The sequence below is a fragment of the Dreissena polymorpha genome, chromosome 4 (genome assembly GCF_020536995.1).
Source record: "Dreissena polymorpha isolate Duluth1 chromosome 4, UMN_Dpol_1.0, whole genome shotgun sequence".
Classification (NCBI taxonomy): Eukaryota; Metazoa; Mollusca; class Bivalvia; order Myida; family Dreissenidae; genus Dreissena; species Dreissena polymorpha.
Window position 1 is genome coordinate 40,520,553 of NC_068358.1, and position 23,961 is coordinate 40,544,513.

The following is a 23,961-nucleotide window of genomic DNA, read 5'->3' on the forward strand; positions in this document are numbered from 1 at the left end:
ACTTCAAGGATTTTAAAAGGTCGAAAAGTGTAATTCAGAGAATATTTGAGACTAATCAGCGGATGTCCGGACTGAGAGTACATCGGGAATTTGATTAATGTTACCAGTAATTTTATTTTTACTACCAGAATTTTTTTTATTCGGTTCCAGTTATGCAATTAACGTCCCTAAATAATAACACTTCTGTATAAATATTGTTCAACCAGATATCATTCTATAAATATCAAAGAAGTCCACAAAATGTATTGCAACAATGTAAGCAGGAAAAATTTCACACAAACACAGCATCCACATAATATCTCCTCCGATCTTAAATAAAAGTTTAACCATATAATCTATGACCATGGTGATTTTGAGATAACGTTGATACCAGATTCATACATTATTTTCAATATCAGGCAATGCCTCCGCTACAGACTTTAACTAATCTGATTCGCAATTTTCTATAAAAAAAAATGAATATTAAACGAAATATTTCTAGCCGATTTATTTATATTCATATATTAAACAAAAATAATTTAGTGAGAATATGCGCATAATTAAGGTTGCAAATACAGTTTGTGAGTGCAATCTAATTCCATGAAAGAATCCCTAGTTCTCCCCCATCGTGCCCCTTATCAAACAATGAACGCCCTCGACGTAGAGGGTATGGCACGCGATCCATTATCACTTGCCTTGAGCTCTGGAGGGTATGGCACGCGATCCATTATCACTTGCCTTGAGCTCTGGTCTGCTTCATCTTACGTAGCAGCTTTCGTCGTTTAGTCACAACAACTGGACGCATTTGAATTAAGTGTTGTCCCAGTCCGAACAGGCTAATAAGGGACGACACTTTCCGCTTTTATGAAAATTACGTTTATAGGAAGTCTCTTTTTACCAAAAATCCAGATAAAGCGGAACATGCATTTACAATGTCATGTACCAATTTGGTGGTGGTACAATATAACATAAACTCGGTATTAGCATGCACTATTTTCTGAGTATATACTGTTTTAACTTATTTACAGAACATAAAAACAACATTTGTATAGCAGGTCTTTACTATTACAGTAGGTAAAGATTGAATACCAGAATATTCAGTCAGTGATCTGCAAGTGTCCGTTTCCTTGCGCCACACCTCGACTAAGCACAATGCCGTCTGTGTACAAGTACAAGGTAGGCCAAACAAGGTATCTTATTGTAGAACCAGTAGTCTTATACGATTTAAAATAGTTGGGATGAAGCTGCGTGTTTTGATCGACATGTGAACTTATGTATAGGACTGGATCTTGCACAGCCATTCTCCACGTTACTGCTATGCATTGGCGAGCGTACGTATCCATTGGATTGTCTGCTTTTATTCCATATCGCCTATGGATCACCGGCAATGTCTTCATTAGGAATAGCTGGAACGTCAAAAAATTATTTATAAATATATAATGATAAAATGTCAAACCGGCCTAATCTTTCTAGATCATTTTAATGTTGAAATGACAACGATGGCAACACTTTGATAATACAAAGCTTGCAAGAGTGGTCGTAATTATAAAAAAAATAAAACGTTGTTTGAGTTAAACATATTGAAACACATACGTCTTGGAGTCTCTTGACGGCCAAATCTGACACTTCTCGTCTGTATCGCACCATGTGCTTAGCATTTCCGGTCTTGCCTAGTTTTTCTTTGTCGTTCTGAAATGTAGACGTACTTCTAAAAAAGATAGTATCCAGCATTGTCCAATCCACTAATGCATTTTCTTCTATTCTAAACAATAGTATGGCTCGTGTCACACGTTATGTTTTAATATGTTGACAAATGGTGTAACTTGTAAATGTTAATTTGAGATACCGGTTCTTTAAAATTAGTGCTGTTGTTTTTTTTTCAAAATTACTAACACTTACAAATGTATATTTCCCGCTTGTGACGATATTAAGAACGGCGTTTTCGAATTCGATCACTTGCAATCTTGCCTCGTCTAAACACTGGCGGTATGCCTCCTAAATTGGAACATTTACATAAAATGCAGAAATATTATATGCATGCACATATCTTTACTATAGGCATTTATATATTTCTTGCCTATTTCGTAAAACGTTTAAATAATTTATTTCCTCATGTATACGTATGCTTAAAAGAACGTTGTAATAACCCTACACATGGGGGTATGTATATGGAAAGAGAGGAATTTAAGGCAAGAAACACTGCGTCGATAGGTCCGGAATTACTGGCAATCGGATACTTTCGAACTAAAGTAATCTTATATGAGACTGTATGTTGTGCAGTGGTACCAGTCGGCGACCTTTAGATCAATTTCATACTTTGCGCTAAAATGTGAAAATACAGGGCGTATCGTCAATACTAAATGTCTTTGGTAAAAAGATCAATGTTTGATTGAGGCCTAGGTTGAATCAGTATTACCTTACTAAACATGAGAACATTAAATCACAGATACATAACCTGTTTTGCTATTGTCTAAAAATTTCAATTGACACATATGTTGTCGTATTACCATGAGTATGTACAGCAAGCATTCGATCGCTGTCTCCTCAATGATTGCCTGACGTTTCAGACTTGTCATTGCATGATGCCATTCTTCCTCATACAGCCGTGTGTAGGACTCCGCTATCTTAGAAGGTCTGTTGAGGTCCGAGTCCGACTCTTCGCCGCTTTGATGGGTGCTAGAAGCATAACATAAGAGAGAGGACTGTATACGAGAACAATTAAACTATAGTGGAAACTTAAGTACTAGAAGATGTGAACGTATTAGAAAAAACGTTATACTAACGTAAATAAATTATGGGCTAATATACGCTGCGTTGACATGTAGATATGAATGATATATAATAATATGCGACATACTATAGAAAAGTTTTAGAATTAAGTGCAATGTAAAATGTTCTTAAAAGATGCATATGTTTATGTCCAACGAAAACTTAACCAAGTTGTATCATCAAACAGTTCATATTTTAAAACATCATTAAGCATGATTACATTTAACGTTATCTAACATGGACCTTTCATGGAATTGCAACTGTTGTAATGAAACCCATTACCTGTCAGGTAAAGCTAATGTCAACGCATCCTTTGGCTTCTCTCTTTCAGAAGCGTATTTCCCAGGATAATCGTTAATGCTTGTGCGTTCCATTTGTTTACTGGACGTTACCGGTCTGGCGTTTGGTCCTTGTTCGTCATAATTTAACACCGCACTGTTCTTTTCCATTTGCGTTCTCGCCCGATGGTTTGCCGACCACAAATTAATACGCCTGTAAGCATTGCTGGTCTGATGACTATGTAATAGGTAACTGTCTTGCTCCAGGTCATTTGGAATGGAGGTAACTCCCTCTTTGAACAGGTACTTACTGCGATCTAACGCGCTTGTTGGTCTGTCGGGTGCCGGTAAAGCCTTCTGTCCTTGAGATTTATTCTTTCCATGAATAGCGGTGTAACTGTTTGCAGACGGTATCTAAAATGAAGTTTAATCCAATGTATTGCATTCTCATAGTTAAGAGGCTATACATGTATTAACTAATACGTTAACGAGATTATGTCTGACGCTAGTCGCAAACAGGCTTTATTGCCACATAGCGATTTTCACTAGTCTACGTTTGAATAACGTGTTTATAGAGAATTCAAGAAACGTTCATTTGTATTCAAATCATATGATAATTGTTCGTGACCTTAAATTTTCGGACATATGGGTTTCAATCCATTATGAATTACTCTAAATTTGCGGACATTTTATTTTACAACACTATTTTACCAGAATTCCGCCCTGTTGCGAATACCTTGTGGCACTTCGATCAGGCGTTTTTACAACCAGATAAGGTTATAAAACCACGAAGCCGAATACCGAAAGTCAATTGACCATCACATGACATTGTGCGTTATTGGGTAAATAATTATTTATACTGGTAATGGACAGTTGTTTTTTACCAAACAACTTAAAGTGAAAGATATCTACAAGTAGTGTATTCTATACGGCGTGGCATTTTACAAGCACGTCTTCATGCGTTGAAACAAATGACGCTGGATACCCGTATCCGATCATCAAAGAAATATTTTGAGAAGTCTCTTAATTTCCAAAGACCTGTATTTTTGTCTCCAAATTTTAGCAGACCTGTATATTTGAAAAAAAAATCTATTTTTTAATTACTTTAAAGTGTTTGAAAACTGAGAGAAATTACGCTATTATTTGAGTAGTTCATGTTGCATTTAAATATGCAAGTTAATAAACTCTTACTATATTGCGGCATACAATATGTTAATGAAGACATACTCACATTTAGTTTTTGCTGCTTCTCAATATAGTCCTGATAAGCCTTCTGTGCACCTTCTAAATTCTCACGCGCCATCGTCCATTCTTGCCTTTCCACGTGCTGTAAAAGCGTCTTGATGAAATTGACCGTTTTCTTGTCTTCGTAGCTGAGGCTCGATCTGATGTTTTGAAACTCGTCAATAGCATCTATTAATAGTGAGGGCACGTTCTGCACGTTGTTAATAGAAAGGTGCGCAAATAGAAGCTCTAATTTACCCGACGCGGGGTCCGCCATTTTGACTTAAATGCTTAAATTGATTTTCATTGCAAACCTTTAACTCAACTCAAACAAACCCGTCTTTATTATCAGATGAGGGTTATTTGTTTAGTTAAACCTTTTGTTGTAAAGTATTCGGCCGCACAAAAGAATAAGTGTATCTAACTATCTGATACTCACAGCGCATGAAAACAATCTCGGTGATTTATTCGTGTTTAATGACATGAGTAATTATTTGATATGCCGTGAAGTGTTGTGATTGTATTTCAATATCTCACTCAAGGCAGGACACCGCTTAATGTCAGTTCGAACCAACATTGTGAACGTCAAAAATAGAATTACTTTTATTTATTGCGCATAATGTTATTCATATTAATTCGTTAATTTTTATCTACATATGTTTATCAAAGAAAAAATCCATGTTTATTGACTTAATAAAATTTGATTTCGTCGTGTGGTCATATGCAATGTTTCACTTATATCAGATACATTAATAATATAGATTTGATTACTTTATAACGCATAACTCAATAATTTATTTAAGTGTTATATTCCGTGTTACAAGCAATATACACAGTAAAAATGTCGATCCCGATAAAATATAATTATTTAACTTCATACGCTAGTTCAAACATTGGATCGGTTAAACAGTTAACACTAAATTGACGTATGAAAACCAACAGTGCAAATGTAACAAAAGCGCGCGCCACCGATCTTCGACGCTAACAGTTTCGGGCCTTAACTTCAAATAAATTACATGTTTTAGTAACAACACAACAACACTATGTTTACGATACTTTGTTATCTGTCTTTGTCTTCGCAGATTCTGTATAACACGTGTATATACTTGTTTTAATCGGGTGGTCCATTGATGTATTGTTCGGTTAATAACAGTCCATGAAGTTAATTAATCAAATGATATCAAAGGAATGGTTATTAAATTTTAGTGTGGATGACTAATATGTGTTTTTTGCGATTGGTTTAATACTAATGCTAATGTATGTCCACGCATTGGATTCTTTAGTTTCTTTCTATTTGTTAACACACATTAATTTGTCCAGCCTTTAAAAATGAAATTGAAATATTTTATTAATAAATGCATTTCATAAGTTCATTTGTCGTTCAAGATTATATGCCGTTAACTGATACGTTCATGACATTATATTATAGTCTGCTTTCATGATACAAATTATACACTCTGCGGTCGCACTTCTCATTGGAAAAAAATTCATCTCTAATTTTTAACATGTGATCTAAAACATTTTTATATTCGGTATATATGCAAGTGTTATTTATTATGCAAGATGTTTGTGTCAATTAAAGACATTATACACAACAAATAAGAAGCTTTCATCGGTTAGTCCACACATTAAAAACATACACAGACACGTATTTAACATATCTACTATTAAACGCATAGCACAACTCATATGCGTGAAACATTCTTATGACATAGCTCGCTGTTACACTAAACTGTTTACTAGGTGCAGAAGTTTCTAACCATAACACAATCACGATTTATATCACACTCAATTTTCGATTGCAAATTAATTAATACAGTATCAACATATCAAATAGCGGGAAATTTCGTGTATAAGTATATTCAGAATCCTTCATTTAACGACCTTGAGCAACCCCTTTGGACAAAAGCAAACCGCCCTTGTGGTTCCGCAGTGGCGGCCAAACGTAATACCACAGCGACGGTCCTTCTTTTGTGAACGCATTATACATTTCCGAATTGAACATCGCTTGACCCGAGTCCCTATCGTCCACTAGGTAAACCTGTGGATCCAGGATCACCATACCCCAGCAGATCGCAACACACTGGTTGGCGAACAATAGTACCGGGCCGTGTGTACGAATATTCTGGTAGACGCCGACGCTGCGAATAATTTCTGGCAAGTATCTTCGTCGAAACGTCTGCAATGGAAAGATAAGTTAAGCAAGATGGAAAGACAATACATAAAACAATCCCGAACACAAAAACAATAAAAGTGACAATAATCGTGCGGAATAATAAATCATAATATAAAAAATATACCCATGTCTTTTTTAACTAAAGTCATGTTTTAAAAGTGCAACGTTTACAGTTGGGGTTCCTTTAATACTAGTATTAGTAGTACCTCTTTCATTCTTTCAAGGCAGACCTCAGCCACGCCTCTTCGATACTCGAGCAATAACGACCTCCTCCCTTTAATATGAGCAACGGGATGCTGCAATAATATGATACTGGATTAGAAAAGCATTCTATGTAAATACAACAAGATTGTTGCATATGTGCTGGCATATAAAACTTAATTGTTTACTTTCAATCTCCGATTTAATGTAGTTCACAGCTCAGAGTAATTTTTACCATGCCAATGTCAATCAAATATAAAAAAGAAACATTTACAAATATAGCAGTTTTAAATAACTATGTCAGAGTAATAGTCAAATAGATAAATTGTGTAGCTCTGATAACAGTCACAAGGCAAAGTACACAAGTCTGACAGTATTTTAAAAGAACGATATAATGCAGCATGTGTGTTAATGGGCATAGTGTTTGTTTAAACTATAGAAGTTAAACATAATAATATTTTTACAAATCATGATTTAGGCCCTAGTAAATGTTATACATATTTTGTATTGAATGAAATGCTTCTAGATACAGAATTGATAAATAAACACAGTAAACAGTATGTATCAGAGTAATAGAACAATATATATTTATATTAATACAGAACATAACATACAGAGACTCCTTCCATCAATATGGACGTTGCCGCCTCCTCCAGTTTGGCGATCTGTGTATCGGCCTCAACGGCGCAAACACGGTATGCGTCCTTCAAAGCAAAAGTTTAGAAAGTCATAACCTCAAGTACCACACCTAGTTATAGAGATGATTAAAACAAACCGGTTCACCTTTTCTATAGAAAATGACGGTTTCATACAATTCAATTAAGATTGAATGGAATTGATTTGAATCTAAATGTACTAGGATTTACTTTTTGTGGATTTCTTGGTATAATAGCGCAAATTTGAAAATCTGAAAACAGTTCTTATTACAGATGGCATCCGACGATTATATTTTAATAAGAAAATAAGTAAATTAAGTCTGTAGGGATCATCGCCAAGATAAATTTAGTTAAAATTTGAATATTATAACGATACAAATTTCCATATTTGGACATTGTAAGAAAGCAACTTAGACGACAATTTGTACATTATACATACTAGTATTATACGACAATGTTCTATAGACATAGACTCTTGTTACAAATTCAAATGAACATGAAAATACATTTTGTTAAGTCGTCAGACTTAAATTTCAACAAAGCTCACGTAAAAAACAACTGAGCTCTTACTACAACTATTCTCAACCCCAAATTTGCCATCCCAAGTTTCCTGTACGCGCAATGAATGATTTATTAAGATAACTGTTACCAGAACAATCTAAAGCAAATACTGACATCCGCGGATTTTCACGTATTTTAATCAAGACTATATAAAGAGAACTAATACCAGTACAATCCTCAGCAAGCACTCGGCAGCCTTTTCCTCGTAAATTCGCAGCTGTTCCAGCTCCTCTATCGCGTCGTGCCACTCGTCTTTGAACAAGGCTGCAAACTTCTCGGCTATCTTTTGCGGTGAACTCAGATCAGACATATCCGTTTGTTTGCCGTAAGCTTTTCTAGATTTAGGAGGCCTGTCGAATATACTCAAAAGGCACTATTTCTATGTGATTGTTTCAGCAGTTATATAAGAACAATCGCATTTAGAAATAAATTAGGTTGCAGGAGATAATTATTATTCACACATTGGACAATGTAAGACTCACTTTTCATAATAATAACCATATCAAATATATTTGTATCCGGAACTAATAACAGACGATTAATTATACATTATAGTAAGTTTTGCGCTTTAGTAATGACAATGCCGTTCTTTAAACCATGTGACCAATCGACACTTCCTAAATTGTGTTAAATATCAATAGAATACTGTAACTAAAACAACAGTTGAAATAAGTATTCATATCTTTGCTTATAAAACAAAGACACATAATATTTTAACATCTTACTCTGAAGATGGCCTCTCCATTTTAGAGCCCTTTCTTGAACCCTGTGAGCCCCCTTTGCTTGGTGCCCTGTTGGACCTGCGAGACACGCCCCTACTGTTTGGACCGCTAAGTGATCCTAGCAACACTTCTGATGGTCTATGTGTCTTTATATAGTTGGGCACCTACAACAAATGTTATGTTCATTTGTAGAGATCAAGACTTACGTCTTAATAAATACATGCTGACATTTTACAAAACAAAGCCTTTAAGTCTTGTTTGAAATTGAGTAAAAATGATCTATAACGTGTTTGTCTTTTGACAAAAAAGTCTCTTTTACTGCAAATATTCATTACTTTTTAACGAGCAATGACGGTATGGGTCAGATATACATGTATTAAGTGATGTTGTTCCATTTAACGTTTTAAACGAAACCTTCCCAGCTAACTCATAATGATTCTATTGCTCTAAGTTTATAGTAACTTTGAATCAACATGTATAGTTAAAATTGTGAGATGTTTAATACCTGATGGGAGGGTGTTGTCGATCGTATCTTCCTGAAGAAGTATTTGTTGTACTCCTCTTCCGCCGGCTCCAACAGGCTGCGTGCCTGCATCCATCGCTCAGCCTCGCAATACTCCAGTAACGCCTTGATATAATTGACCTAAAAGTGGGATAATGGGACTTAATGCATGTTCCTTCGCACAGGCTAATCAGTGACAACACTTTCCGCCTAGAATGGGTTTTCATTAAAAGGAGACTATTTTAAACGACCAATACCATATCAGCGGTAAGTGTCGTGTTTTATTTGCCTGTGCGCACTGCACAGGCTAAGATCGGATCATACTTAACGCACATGCATTAAACAACATTTTACAGCAGACTTCGAGCCTGCATCCATCGTTCTGCTACGTAATTTTCCAGTAACGCCTTGATATAATTAGCCTTAATACAAATGTGCGTATAATAATATTATTCTTTTTTATGTTCATTATATTTTAGCACTATACACCTTCTGGATAGTAGAATACTATTCATTAACTGTTCTGATTTAATTGACGAGTGTGCCAACAGTGTGTATCGCAATAAATTACATAGATTTGTCATTAGAACCAAACGGTTTAATTCGATCAAGTCTACGGATACAAGTTTTCCTTATTGTAACATGCTAAAATAGTGTATAAACATAATATAATGCACCTATCTGGAACAACTAAATGCGTATAACAGTGAATTAATCAATCAGCGTGTGCTATCGTTATGGAACAGTCTACAAATATCAGAACGATTGTACTTGAACTGGTGTTTTATCTTTTAATTACTGGACAAACAAGCGGTGAATTTAACAAGTGCATGTTGCAACCAAAACAAGTTTTAACTAGAATTCATAAATACATGTATATTGTACATACCTTACGTTTCTCTTCACGCGCAAGAGTTCCGATATATTCTGCATATACTCCTCTGGCATCGGGGAGTATACGTGGAATGAACAGATGCTGATTATGATGTAACCGATCGAACAGTATTTCCAAAGTGTTTTTCACCGTTCCGACTTCCATGGCTTGTTTAAGGGTTAAATAATATTCCACAAAGTTTACTATAGTATCAAAACAGTTTTCGCGGTGTGTATAGAACAATGGGCGCCCGTGTCGGTTCATTAAGCGCATTCGAAAGGAACAATTTGATTTAATCATTTATGTGTATCGAAAACGTAAACGTCAATACTTACAAACATGCACTTACTTTCAACAATACATAACTTTTGTTACCGTTTTACATTTGTACATTTTTTTGTTTAAATTGGAATTTTAATGCATAGTCGCCTAGTATATTTAAATAATGCAATAAATTGTATGCGGGAAAGAGGATCGGGTGTTCTCAAACGTATGTATAGCTGATGCTGTCTGCTAAACTTAGTGTCGGTTCAATAAATCCTTTTGAAATGCGCTCTGACAGGGTTAAGGAGGCAAACTGAACATTCAAGAAATAAAGCCACATTTTCTTCATTGGAACTAAATGCCAAATGTTTTTCACATTAAAATATTAAATAAAGCATCATTGTTTAAATGTCAATATCAAGAGGGTCAACTTGCCTGACTTTCTTTGTCGCTTCTTTCATTTTGCCTCAATATTCAGCCAAAGTTAAATTGTATTTATTCGTAATTGTCTTATAACTAAGGTATCGAAGCATTTTACACACTTATATTTGCAGCGACAGGTATCCCGTTTATTGATGTATGCTTGGAATGGTTTGAGAATCTTATTAAATGTTCACTTCCAATAACACAGTTTCGTCAACCTATCGCCAATAGAACACTTCGCCTTAAATTGAGAATTAAGTTAAAGATCTAGTAAAGACAACCGAGGATCTCCATGTCTTAAATGTATCGAGTCAGTCCCAAAACGCATAATCGTGACACCCAAGTAAGCTCGTAAACGCTACCATTTGGGCTACATCATTCATATAGACACAATACACAAATCATTTCATTCAATATATTGTATCCTTCGTTGTTGTAACCCACTCCACACGTTTTATAAAAGCGTAAGACAACGACGTCATTTAAATACTGCAAGACTGCGAAAGTATTAACGATAAAAAAGCAACGTATTTTATTCAGTCTCATATTTAGACTGCACAGGGGAAATATAATGTTTAATTAATTGACTTCATAATATTGGACAAGGATCTTGTCCATTTGTTAGACCAATGCAGCGCAAACCTCCCCCAATAAATCTCAATATGGTAACAACAAGACCGAAACGGAGATAATATGAGATATCACAAATGAAAATTCACTATTTCGTCGACCCATCCGAGATTCGATCAATTGGATCGCATTTTGAAAACGCATATGATAAAAAATGGACTTCATGGTGGAACTCATGACAACCATTCAAATACAACTAAACGTTTGTTTACATGTATTTGCGATAGTCTACCGTGCCGGACGCATGCCGCTTTGACTAGTGACCGGCTTGACTTGCTTCTGATATGTAGTTGTAGCCTTTTACATTAAGTAAATGTATAATTTCGTTAAAGAATAAAAAATGAAAGTGATGAACACCAGAAAGGGAATAGGTGAGATAGGTGAGCGTCTGCACTGTAAATTCGCTAATGAGATCTTCATATTGAAAAGAAAGAATTAATCTGAAAACTGAGAAAGCCTGAAATTTTGAAGTGATATATTTTTCATCTACGATTAAGTTGAATGTTTCGACTTTCAAAGATTGTTCTCTGTATATTCTTCAGCATGCATGGTTTCTTAATAATCTTACTGTACTATAATGGGTTTCTTTATATAACGTAAAAATAATTTCTTGACGCTTAATGTACACTGATATGCTGCATAATATTATAAATTCAACACATACAAGTCTCAATAATTAGTTTAATTTATATTATCTGTATACTTGTACTTCAGACTGTCGTATAACACATTCGTTCTTTGATTGCTACATTTATCTTCAGAATAATAACAAGGCATTTATGCGATAATGTATAACGTTTTATTATCAGCCAGCTAAAATAGCATTTTAAAATTAAACCAAAAGACGACCATCTACTTTCGTAAACATAAAGAAGAAGCATATTTATGAAAGGCACACTATTCATTACTTACACCTAAAACAAACAATTTGTGAAATGTACATTTAAATATACATGTACATGATAAAAACATAAAGCATCGCTTCGAATCAACATACAACAACATTTGTTAACGTCAGTGCAATCAATTTATAGCAACACTCCACCTCTATAAAATGTATAGAATATCATTCAATAGTCAATAATCCTATCATTATTTTATACTCACTAGAAATGACTACAGCTCTTGCTATGAATGTTACTTGTAATTGTTTAACAGTGATCACAATATACAAATATTTTTGCACAAATCGCACATATTGAAACGTTCCTTGATAGAGAAACTCTAAAATGTTGTATGCGGAGAGTTGACACATTCATGTACTTCTTTATACGAATTCATCCAAAGTTCACTGTCCTTAATGGAGAGCCTTTCGATGTGTTGCCCAAATCTCCGTAAATATTTCCTTCGTTTGTTTGAGGAGAATTCAACAAATTTTAAACCATAGCACAGAACATGTATCATAAATAAACATCTTTCTAAAGTTCTTCTCTGTGAAGCATTCATTATTATATGCCGATTGCATTTCTTAAGACTGCTTTAGAAAGACGTCTCGTATTAAACTTTTTCCGTCTTCAGTCGTTAGGTTAATACTTCAAAGTCCATATAAGGCAAACTAAATGCTGTTTTCTTGAGGACAGTCTTCATCTTTTGTTTCACTCGCGACACACAAGTGCTCTCTAAATAGCTTCTGAGCATCAGACCATATAGATGTGAAAGTTTCGTCATCCTTACTCTGTAAGGCTTCTATAGCTCGTTCTATTTTCGTCAACTTGTAGGCAGTTTTATAAGAGTTCAATTGATCCAAGTAGCTATGAAACTCCCTTAAGGCTCCATCAACAACAGAAGCATCATACTCATTATGATGCAAGCAACTGCTAAACAAAACTTTAAGATTCGGATATCTTTCAGATAAATCCATATCGAAATAAATAAAACATAAAATACATTACGACGAAGTTCAATTTTGTTATAATTCATTCACTCCTTATTCAGAGTTTAACGTCCATTATATTTGTTTGTAAGCGTGTGAGATATCTGTTATCCAACACCGTATTTACCTGCGTATTGAATTCATTTACTATATATAAATAGGTGTGTTATGTCGTCAACACGAATGTTTTGTAGTTTCAAAAAGATTGGCATTATTTTAAATTTGATCTCTTGAATTGTAAATTGGGCCTAAAACGAGTGTTATTGAATTAACAATACCAAATAATGTACATTTGAAACATTGCTTACGAGTCTTGAATCATATATCTTGATTAAAGAACGTTTTTACATGCCTCTCTTTTTATTCTTTATAATTTATGTTATTTGCGTAACACAACTTGCATCTCTGATGTACCATTACATGTGTATAAACAATGTAGAGTCAATAAAACATATCCAAACTTTTTTGCTTACACCATTGTAGTTTAAACAATAGTTTATTCAATAAGGTTAGATTGCACACAAAATCACCATGCATCGAGTTAGTTTAGTTTTTCACCGAACACCAAATTCTGTTGAAACTCCGTTATAATTGATACTGTATGCGATATAGATTAAGGAGACGGTGTCATTTGTATTTTAATTTAACGGAGTAAAACTAATCACGTGTATTTCTCTTCACGCTAGGGATGCAACGGGTACCCAACCATACCCGCATTATCTGTTATATAGTTCTTTTTTATACTTAGAAACATTCGGGTCGAGTCGGGTATTGCAAAAAAATGCGTTTGCTGAATATGTTATTCCAAATTAAGAATATTATTTAACGTTTAAGGTACATTTAAAATAGACACAGATTTCTGAATATCTCTGTTGGCAACTGTCAACTGCGTCCGAAAGATTAATATCTTGACTTTTGTCAAGAATTTGAGAAATATACATGTAGTAAAGAAATATTTAAGTAATTCGTTTTAAGACCAGCATTGCATTTGCTCTAGGCAGCCAAGAATAACTTCCTGTTGAAACATACACAACGACGGACGCAAATATTTTTATGATAGACTTTTCCACTCTCAATAAGGCATTAACTTGTAAAAGCACTTTATCGCATAATTATAAAAAGATATTTGATAATTATTTCCAACATTTCGTTCCATTTATGAATGGGTAATCGTTAATGGCGACAGCAATAATCACATGTCAATTTAAGCCCATTTTAACTTTGCGTCAGATGCTGGTTTATGTTAAAAATTTTGCATCCAAACATTGACTTATATAAACGCCTACCAACCAGATGAAAGTAAATCAGGCACCTTTTTATTATTAACGTAGAGATATGATAGAGGTATGATACAAAAACTCGAAACGAATCGCTAAAAAAGAGACACAAACCCACACGTTGTAATAAACAACTATTTATTGACTCGCATAAAAAAGCTGTTTTACCTATAATAATATAATAAAATATAGAGTTCAATATAAAACATTGCTCATAGTCATCACTTTGTCTTGTTAGGCGATGATATATCCACTGAGTCATTTCTGCCTTCCCTCTGCTACACCTTTGCACAAGATTGTACCGTCCTTATACATGATCACGGGCCAGATAACGTAGTCAATAAATTCACCAGTACGTGTATAAGGTGTATATTTATCTCTGTCAAAGAGCGAACCTCTTTCAGCAATTTCGAGCTCCAAAGGTGGGTCATCAATCACTGCAAACCAGGCTAATTCTACAGCCTTCATGGCATATGCTTGCAAATAAGGGCCAATATTTTTGGAAGAAATCTTATGGGCGTCGAAAACGCGCGGAAGTCCGCAGGAAATAAAATCCTGTTCGATAAAACAAATATCATCCATATCATCCATATCACATATAAAAATATATATTAACTACTGCCTCATCAGCTCTAAATATAAACAAGTAAATGCATAGTATATTATAATAAGTCGGAATAATTACATGCATGTTATTTTAGTTAAAGTTTTTACTGTAATTGATAGGCATGAGATCAGTTGAATCCAATTTCTACCTTTCGTAATTTGTCTATAGCCAAATCAGCGTGCATTTGTATATATTCGCTTATCAATATCGCAGTATTAGCATCAATAGAAGCCTGAAACATAAACAAAAACATCAATCATGTTCAGTCACATTATCAAATGACATGCAATTATAATGGGTGAATTTACGTGTGCAATTTAATGTGAATGATTTACTCATAACAATTACTCGGCATATTACTTTTGGTACGTGAAGAACTCCGCACATTGCATCGAGCATTGCGTCACGTTTCTTGTCGAACATTTTTCCGCAGAATCGAAACGCGTCCTGTAAATGAATTTGAATTTTCATTCTGATCTAATATTGCTTCTTACTAAAAATTGATTTGAAAACAAAACAATCATAAAACAAAAGGAAACCAAAAGCTGTGCATAATAGTCTTCAAACGTACATGAAAGATGTAGAGACAGACTTTCACTGCTGCTTCCGGGACACGGAGTCGTTTTTCTAATTCTTCATAAGCCTTTATCCAATATTCACTGTCCGTAAAGGAGTATAGAGCATTCTGTATGTTTCCAAAGTCTCGAAGAACATCCTTTATGGTTTGTTGTGACAATGACGCTGAAACATAAAACCATGGTGTTAACTAAAGCCCGTATAGAAACAATAACAGCAATGCTAAAATGTGATGTTATGTACATTCCTTATTTTGGGTAAAACTGAAACAAACTCGAGAATCAAGAAAACATGTTAGACACATTTTGATTGTTCTCTGGATATAAATACTTTAGAAGAAAAATGCTATTTAATCTTGCTGTTTTTGATTGATTTTAAAAGATGCACTTGAAAAGAAACAAGCTTTTTTTAATTAAACACAAATTTAAATTTTCAAGAAAAAATTACTGTTGACAGTTAACTGTATCATATTATATTATTTGCCAGTTACCTTTTTGGACGTCTGTGTCAGCTTTATATGTATAAGGTACTGTCTGTTGCTTTTCATCAGTCATTCATTGAACCAATCGGACGATTGTTTTCTTCAGAATATAGGTGTATAGCTTTGTCCGAATTCTTTCAGGGCTCAATTTTATCCTTTGTTTAACGTTTCGAGTCGTCCGGTATTGGTTATTGCGTTTGCATATCAGCAATACACATATGATTTCTAAATAGCCGCTGAGCACAAAGTCATAATTATCATAAATATTTGAAAGCGTTGATATCATATATGTGTAAAGTTGCTTTAGTTTGTTTAAGTGTAGTCTATTCCTTGATCTGAATTCAACTAAACTTATAATCTGAACTTGCTTCAAATAAGTTTACTTCCTATTCAAAGTATATCGGTTATTGTATACGGTCAATAGTGTGTACTAGGTGTGACGTGACACCATTTCACACGCGCATGTACAATCGGTAATACAAACTATTGATTGTTTTCAATACTATTTATACCTGGGGTTTGTTTCATGTATTTTTCACAATCCTTTCATATTGTTTGTCGATGGTTTTAGTTAGATGTCTTCAAAACATTAAATCGAATAATTTATAATATAAACAAGACTGCCAAAAGGCCTCAATTTGCTTAGTTGGGACCCGAAGAAACTAAACTGTTCTACGCAAGTTTTCAACCAGCCTCACTATATTGTACTTTACGTACGTCATATTAGAAAAACTGCATCGTCCCTGACTCTACCATTTAAAGCTCACTTGAGCAGGAAAGTTAGCTTGTCCTTCGTCGTATATGTTACGGCTTGTGTAGTCTACATTTCGCCCATTGCCACTTTAGCTTGGGCTGAATCTTGTTGTAACTTAGTCAACGTGTTTATCGTGACACAATTAAAACATAATTTTAATATGGATCAAGTGGGGCTAACAACTAGTCTTAGAACACAATGTACCGCTGTAAATTCTACATTTATGACTCCATTTTGATCGACCTTGGTAAGAATGTTACCTTTAAACAATACATAGGAATCTGGCTCGAATGTATTTTTTTTAAAAGGTAATTGGATCAAATATTAGAAAACAAAATCACATAACAAGCAGCATTTATGATACAGTCTCGATGACACTTGGTTAGAATGGTTACTTTGATAATATGTAGACCAAGTAAGAAACTGGGCCAAGTGTGGACGGAAGTATGTAACCTGGACAAATCTTGTTTTTATTCAATGAAATGCCTTTCCAGTTTGTGTGAGAAATTACATGATTATTCGCATTACTTTCCTTTTTCAATTCAAATGCATAATCATGTACATTTACGACTGAAAAAGTTTACTAAAAAATATGCGCATAAGAATAAACTTTGGGTTCGAAGATTTATGTGCCTATTTGAAGAGGTATGTACGTGGATTTCTTTATTTATGAACATTACCGCTCAGTTTGTCAATCACTTTAAGGATTATTCACCAATTTGTATGTACAATATTAATTAAATAACGTTATATATTTTCTCGGTATTATAAACACTGACAACAACGTGTGCAGCATATATAAAAATGTTGAAATCATATGTTTCAAGATGTTTATTTCCAACATTAAACAATGAAAACGCTTAGTTTAAATAATACAAATGCCGTTTATCCGATATAATAAAGACACGTGTGATTAAAAGCTTTCAGAACTTGTTGCCGATACGATTGACAGTCCAGCATGTTTTTATGTAGCAAACATTTAGTGGTGACAACCTTTTTGAGCCAGTGTAGCCCTTAAAGGCGCTTTTTTTAAATTTTGTGTTCAACTAGTAAATGAGTTATTCAAGCAATAGTTACTTTATCACTTTATTCATTAAAAAGTTGAACAAATGTCAAAGATTGTCATTTTCTGAATTAATGAAACCACTAGTACGAGTAAATCATTGGGGAAAAGCAACATATTGAATGAATTTTACCAGACAGGACACATATTGATGTCAAATTGATAGCCGTGGTCAAAACCCAAAGTATCAGGTTCGATATCGCTACTAAAGGAATATACTGTCGAAGTGTTGTAACAAAGCCTATGATGGGCCAACACTAATTAAATCTGACACTCATGAAGTCTACGACGCGTTTTTTATCGCATAACGCTCACAACTAACCAAATTGAATATGTTAATGACTTTGTTTAATTTATTATGCCCCCCTTCGAAGAAGAAGGGGTATATTGTTTTGCACATGTCGGTCCGTCCGTCCGTCTGTCCGTCGGTCGGTCCGTCCACCAAATGGTTTCCGGATGATAACTCAAGAACGCTTAGGCCTAAAATCATGAAACTTCATAGGTACATTGATCATGACTGGCAGATGACCCCTATTGATTTTCAGGTCACTAAGTCAAAGGTCAAGGTCACGTTTTGGGGGCATTTGTCTCTGACAGCAGAACACTCGTTTAATTTGCTTATGACACAAAATAAAGCATGCAGGCTTAATCTCACATAATTCGGCAACGAATCCTATCTTATTTGGTTGAAGTTAAATTCTGAAAATAATTGATATCCCGACAGGTGCATGTAGTCTACAAAAAACAAATACATATTTTATGTTTTATTTTTATAGTTTGCTGTTCCAGGCCACATATAGAAGTCAAACAGTTAGACTGCGATTAAGATTTTTAAAATAATGCACACTTGAAAGAATCTTGATAGTATCATTTAAACTGTGCGACGCCACGGTACAATAAAGGACCGTCCTTGTACAGTCTCAAGGCAGGCCACACAATGTAGTCCAGCTGGGATCCGGACTTGGTGTAGGCCCGGTAGAAGACGACGTTGAACTCATCTTTGTCATCAGTTGTGCACATGTACACTGGAGGATCTTGGAGACACATCCACCAGCATAACTTAACGGCTGTTTGACCATATTTTTCTACAACTTTGCTTTTGTACTGTTTTATTCCAGTCATTTTCTGAAATGGAAAAGGAAGTATATATCTTTATGGACGATCTTATTAGCTATCAACATTGTATTATGAAAATGCTTTATATTTAAAAAAATAACTTTGATCAGAACCAAGTCGAATTTCGTCCTTAGTATGTTAATATGAATAGAAACAAATGTCAAATACGGATATAAATTCAAAGTAGACGAAAGGAAATAAAATCAATGAATAAACGAACTTAACCAAAATATTTATTAACGGATAGATGTTTACCTTTTGCAAACCGTCAATCATTAATTCGCCATAAGGTTTACGTATCTGAGATAATACGGAATAAGCGCCTCTTTCTGTATTACCAGTCTGAAAAGCAATCGTTTGATGTAATAATTATCTAAAGGATTTGAGCGTTTAAAATCCATAAGTAAACATTAAATTGAAAATGACATTATTTTAAATGAAATATGGTTGCTATCAATAGTACAAATATGAGCGCAATTACCAAACAACAACATGTACAATATTGAACATAATGTATAATTGTTCTAACATTTGGTATGTTCTGGACAAAACTATTCGTTGATTTATCTTCCTTCAAAATCACTTGGAAGTGGCGGTGCATAACTGACAGCTGTCGCTCTGCTTCTCGTGCACAACGCCTGAATGCACTCTGAAACAAATACAAGAGTAACAATGCGAAGTAAGCATTTTGCGTTTTTTGTGTAAACTAGTTTATGACATACTTTTCTTAATATATTGATTTCAAACAGACGGATTTACACAAAAGGAATGACGTTATCGCGTTTTTGTGTTGTTTTAGCTTAAAGTGTAAGCAGACCTTTTTTTATCAGAAAGAAGGCCAACATCATACAAATGATGACCCAATATTTCTGCAATTCATAACTTCCTAAATTTACAACACTTGTGTCGATGGTGTATACCAAATACGGCTTCAATTTGTTTGTTTTATATTTAAAAAATCGTCATCTTGTATTAATGACACTATAATATACATGTAACATGCACAGTTAACGTCACAAAAGGTAACGTTATTTTGGCACACTGTCAAATATAATAATGTATAGTGCCATGCTATGACAAATAATAAATAAATTGTGATAAATTATTCAGTGGTTATGCGTTTAAGGTATCTAATACATAGGGTGCAACACCAGAGCTGTCTTATAACCTTTATATATCCGATCATACTACTTATTCTTAAAGGGAATATTCGTATTCAATTTAAGTATAGAACCGTTTTTCGGTAGAGATTCAAAACTTGTGTACGTCGAACAAGATTTACTGCAATCCATTGGATGTCTGAAGGGATCATTTTATCAAATCTTACATATTACATCGATAAAAAGCGCAACAAACAGAATCTAAGCATCTAAATAACATTAAATAACAAAAGGCGGCGTAATCACTATCGTACCTGATCATAAATGAGGTGTTTCGAGTATTGATGAAAGCGTGTCAACGTGCATCTTTGAAAAAATATGTCTTAATTATTGGTACCCGATCGCTACTATCATGTTAACGCAATGGCACGTTTGTAATAAAAATTTAGCTTGAGATCATAGCACCTCTCGTATATACTCGCATAATTGGGAAATCGTTTACAGATTGGATCTAATGGCAAACATTTTGTATCACAACGCATCGACACTTATCGTATGATATTTAATTCTGAAATCTCATATAAGGATCCATTGGCATTTACAATTTGCAAGTCGTGGTTATCTTTATTGGTCGAACTGTACTTAGTATTATCATAAAGATACAATACTCGTTATATTTTCAAAGCTATTATATTTTCAAAGCTAAACGCAATAGGTTACGACCTGAACAAAGCCTAACAGGAGCTGTATGGCTTCATTATCTGCCTCTGAGAATGTTTTTATTAATTCTTCATATGCATCAGTCCATTCATTGTCGTATAGTTCGGAAAATCCTTCGGCAATTTTTATAGGCCGGTAGGCGTCGCTAAGATATGCAATGTTCGGATTGCCTCGGACAATTACCGCTGCAATCTTCTTGCTGTAAGGCAACGTTTTGTTCTGAGGCCAACATTTTTCTTACTATAAAGAAACTTTCGTTGATAAATAATATTTATTTTAAAATAGAAATTTATATAATCAAATACATTTGTCTTGGGTTATAGACATGTTTTTGTAATCTTGACCGGCACGGAATTCGTATGAAAGCTTTAAAATTTCTGATACCAAAATCAATTATTGTAATTTAACACTAGTATAACGTTCGTAAATACTTATTTAATATTAATTTAATACTAGTTTAATGCTCATTTTAGATGTGCCATATTTTCAGTTGCGCACTCTAATTTTCTGCATGATTGCAAATCAGTCACACATTATAAAATGCAAAACGTATCTACCTTTCTTGTCGTTTGTTTTCCTCGTCTCCGTCAATGGGGCGTATTTCAGGGAAGTTTTCATGTCCTGCAACCTGTTCAACAGGTGCTGTTCCGATTTTATTCACACAATTTAATGGTTCATTTCCTGTGCAATCGGGCTCGTCTGAAGTCGAAAAATACCTTTCCACAATAGATCTATCCATAACTGCATGATAATTACATTCATGGCTTTTGCTCCCGCACACAATAGACATGTAGGCATACTTTACGAACTGACGACATAGACATGGCGTATTTCAATTGGAATATTTAATAAAGCACCAGATATTCCTTTAACAACACTACCTTTTGTAGGACCTTGCTCTTCGAAATCGAAATCACACATGGGTACGTTGTGCTTGTAACCAACCTTCTTTTGGGAGAACTGGTCTTCAAATTCAAAAGAGTTATAATAATAATGATAATATCAACAATAATACTAATAATATCAACAATTATTCTAATAATAAAAAAAATTAAAATAATAATACTAGTAATAATAATAATAATAATTATAATATTAAAATAAAAAAATAAAAATAAAACTTACAAAAATTACAAGTTATTATGTTGATGATTATTGTGATGATGATCCGCATAATTTGTGCATGTATTTCATAATAATAAATAACTCACTCAATTTAATTTGCCCAGTTCCCACACCAAGAAAAAGCACAAAATTCGTTTGACTCAGTAAATAAGAGAAAACTTCCTCATAGCATTTTTCGACGAAGTATTGATTAAATTGATTTAACAAGTTTCTGTTTCTGATCAGTTCTTAAAAGAAGGTACGCGATTATGATATTTAGCGTTAATATGATCGTTTGCTAAATAAAACGTGTAAAATCGATATGTATTGTTTTGCTTTATTCATGCTCTATTAGTCGCTGCTTAGTCTGGATTACAAGCGCATGTGTTTTGAACAGACAATAAATCGCCGAATAAAAATAACCCGTGATTTGCTAATTGATCGGATTTGTAGACACATGTTTTAGAAAGGTCTTGAGAGCACATCAATCATGTGCCAATTAGTAAACAGGGCTTACTTAGAGTAGATGGTAAAATTATTTCAATAAACTTCAAGCTTTTTGAGCTTTACAATGTATATAAAAATTACCATTAATTTACCCAATAAACGACTCTCCCCTTTTTCAATCACAACACGCCAAATTGAAATATAATTGTCCCAACCTTTGAATGTACAATGTAGCTTAGAAAGAACCGGATAACAGTCTACTCGTGCAAACATAAAGAAAACAGGCGGACTAGAAATTTGTAATGGTATATTCTTACTCAGGCGTATTAATGTACTTAAGATATAAGACTCGTCTGCAAAAAGTAAAGAAAATTCTATATGGGTAAGGGTTTAACCCGCAAATGGTGCATTTAAAAAAATACACATTAGCATTTTTTCATATTGGACATGTATGTATCTACATGCTATTGTGTACATCTCTATCAAATAGTGCATACCAGATAAGCGTATTGCACTGTTAAAACCTCTATACAAAGCGTTAAGTGCTTAACCGGGTAGGGCGACATGGTGAAGTATATTGCAAGGAAATATTGAATGCAAAAATGACGTTATAAAGAGCTTTTTCTTTTTTAGCATGGGTCTGATATTATTATCCCCACGCTTTTTGAAAAAAAAGGTGGGGATATTGTGGTTATCTCCGCCGTCCGTCCGTCTGTCTGTCCGTCCGTCCTGGCCACTATCTCCTCCTACACTAAAAGCACTAGAACCTTGAAACTTACACACATGGTAGCTATGAGCATATGTGCGACCCTGCACTATTTGGAATTTTGATCTGACCCCTGGGTCAAAAGTTATAGCGGTTGGGGTGGGGCCGCGTCAGAAATTATCACTCATTTTTTTAAGGTTATTTTACATTTACTTCTTTATTTCTACACCGATTCACTTCAAATTGATACTGGACCTCTCTTATGACAATACGGTCAATCTCAACCATGCATGGCCCCATTCCCAACCCTGGGGCGCCCCGCCCACATAGGCCACACCCACCAAAAATTTCCATTTACTATATTTTTTTCATTTCTACACGGATTCACTTCAAATTGATACTGAACTTTTGTTATGACATTAGGGTCAATCTCAACTATGCATGGCCCCAATCCCAACCCTGGGGCGCCCGCCCACATAGGCCACACCCACCAAAAAATTCCATTTACTATAATTTTTTCATTTCTACACGGATTCACTTCAAATTGATACTGAACTTCTCTTATGACATTAGGGTCAATCTCAACTATGCATGGCCCCATAACCAACCCTGGGGCCCCGCCCACATAGACCACACCCACCCAAAATTGCCTTTACTATAATTTCTTCATTTCTACACCGAATCACTTCAAATTGATATTGAACTTCTCTTATGACAATACAGTCAATCTCAACTATGCATGGCCCCATTACCAACCCTGTGGCCCCGCCCACATAGACCACACCCGCCCAAAATTGCCTTTTACTATAATTTCTTCATTTCTACACCGATTCACTTCAAATTGATACTGAACTTCTCTTATGACAATACGGTCAATC

At 34.5% G+C, this 23,961-nt stretch overlaps 3 protein-coding genes across 4 annotated transcripts; all 3 read right to left on the bottom strand.

Annotated features, from left to right (window-relative positions):
* Nucleotides 1-539: 539 nt before the first annotated feature.
* LOC127879701 (uncharacterized) lies at nt 540-4,665 on the bottom strand. The gene is made up of 6 exons (XM_052426695.1): nt 4,258-4,665; nt 3,031-3,440; nt 2,487-2,655; nt 1,879-1,974; nt 1,573-1,668; nt 540-1,385 (listed from the first exon to the last, which is right to left on the bottom strand). The coding sequence occupies exons 1-6, from the start codon at nt 4,525-4,527 to the stop codon at nt 1,077-1,079; spliced, it is 1,350 nt and encodes a 449-aa protein (XP_052282655.1). The 5' UTR covers nt 4,528-4,665; the 3' UTR covers nt 540-1,076.
* Nucleotides 4,666-5,373: 708 nt separating this feature from the next.
* LOC127879768 (uncharacterized) lies at nt 5,374-10,107 on the bottom strand. Its single transcript, XM_052426817.1, has 7 exons — nt 9,958-10,107; nt 9,072-9,209; nt 8,570-8,730; nt 8,011-8,194; nt 7,242-7,331; nt 6,633-6,722; nt 5,374-6,429 (listed from the first exon to the last, which is right to left on the bottom strand). The coding sequence occupies exons 1-7, from the start codon at nt 10,105-10,107 to the stop codon at nt 6,127-6,129; spliced, it is 1,116 nt and encodes a 371-aa protein (XP_052282777.1). The 3' UTR covers nt 5,374-6,126.
* Nucleotides 10,108-18,685: 8,578 nt separating this feature from the next.
* On the bottom strand, nt 18,686-21,780 carry LOC127879080 (uncharacterized). 2 transcript variants are annotated; one of them, XM_052425685.1, is made up of 5 exons: nt 21,708-21,780; nt 21,384-21,525; nt 19,536-19,655; nt 19,262-19,348; nt 18,686-19,015 (listed from the first exon to the last, which is right to left on the bottom strand). In XM_052425685.1, the coding sequence occupies exons 3-5, from the start codon at nt 19,605-19,607 to the stop codon at nt 18,758-18,760; spliced, it is 417 nt and encodes a 138-aa protein (XP_052281645.1). In that variant the 5' UTR covers nt 19,608-19,655; nt 21,384-21,525; nt 21,708-21,780; the 3' UTR covers nt 18,686-18,757. The 2 variants fall into 2 exon arrangements, with proteins under 2 accessions (XP_052281645.1, XP_052281646.1); XM_052425686.1 differs by lacking the exons at nt 21,384-21,525; nt 21,708-21,780 and having other exon boundaries at nt 19,536-19,774.
* Nucleotides 21,781-23,961: the final 2,181 nt, after the last annotated feature.

What these genes read in the sequence shown, in the direction of transcription:
- LOC127879701 (XM_052426695.1), bottom strand. Translation starts at nt 4,527, where the DNA reads ATGGCGGACCCCGCGTCGGGTAAATTAGAGCTTCTATTTGCGCACCTT. An exon ending in AGAAGCAGCAAAAACTAAAT is followed by an intron (nt 3,441 to 4,257) that starts GTGAGTATGTCT and finishes ACTTCATTTTAG; the next exon opens with ATACCGTCTGCAAACAGTTA. An exon ending in CCGTCAAGAGACTCCAAGAC is followed by an intron (nt 1,386 to 1,572) that starts GTATGTGTTTCA and finishes TTGACGTTCCAG; the next exon opens with CTATTCCTAATGAAGACATT.
- LOC127879768 (XM_052426817.1), bottom strand. Translation starts at nt 10,107, where the DNA reads ATGGAAGTCGGAACGGTGAAAAACACTTTGGAAATACTGTTCGATCGG. An exon ending in TATTGATGGAAGGAGTCTCT is followed by an intron (nt 6,723 to 7,241) that starts GTATGTTATGTT and finishes ATATTATTGCAG; the next exon opens with CATCCCGTTGCTCATATTAA. An exon ending in GCCTTGAAAGAATGAAAGAG is followed by an intron (nt 6,430 to 6,632) that starts GTACTACTAATA and finishes TTTCCATTGCAG; the next exon opens with ACGTTTCGACGAAGATACTT.
- LOC127879080 (XM_052425685.1), bottom strand. Translation starts at nt 19,607, where the DNA reads ATGCACCGCCACTTCCAAGTGATTTTGAAGGAAGATAAATCAACGAAT. An exon ending in TTGTCCAGAACATACCAAAT is followed by an intron (nt 19,349 to 19,535) that starts GTTAGAACAATT and finishes ATTGCTTTTCAG; the next exon opens with ACTGGTAATACAGAAAGAGG. An exon ending in TGATTGACGGTTTGCAAAAG is followed by an intron (nt 19,016 to 19,261) that starts GTAAACATCTAT and finishes TTTCCATTTCAG; the next exon opens with AAAATGACTGGAATAAAACA.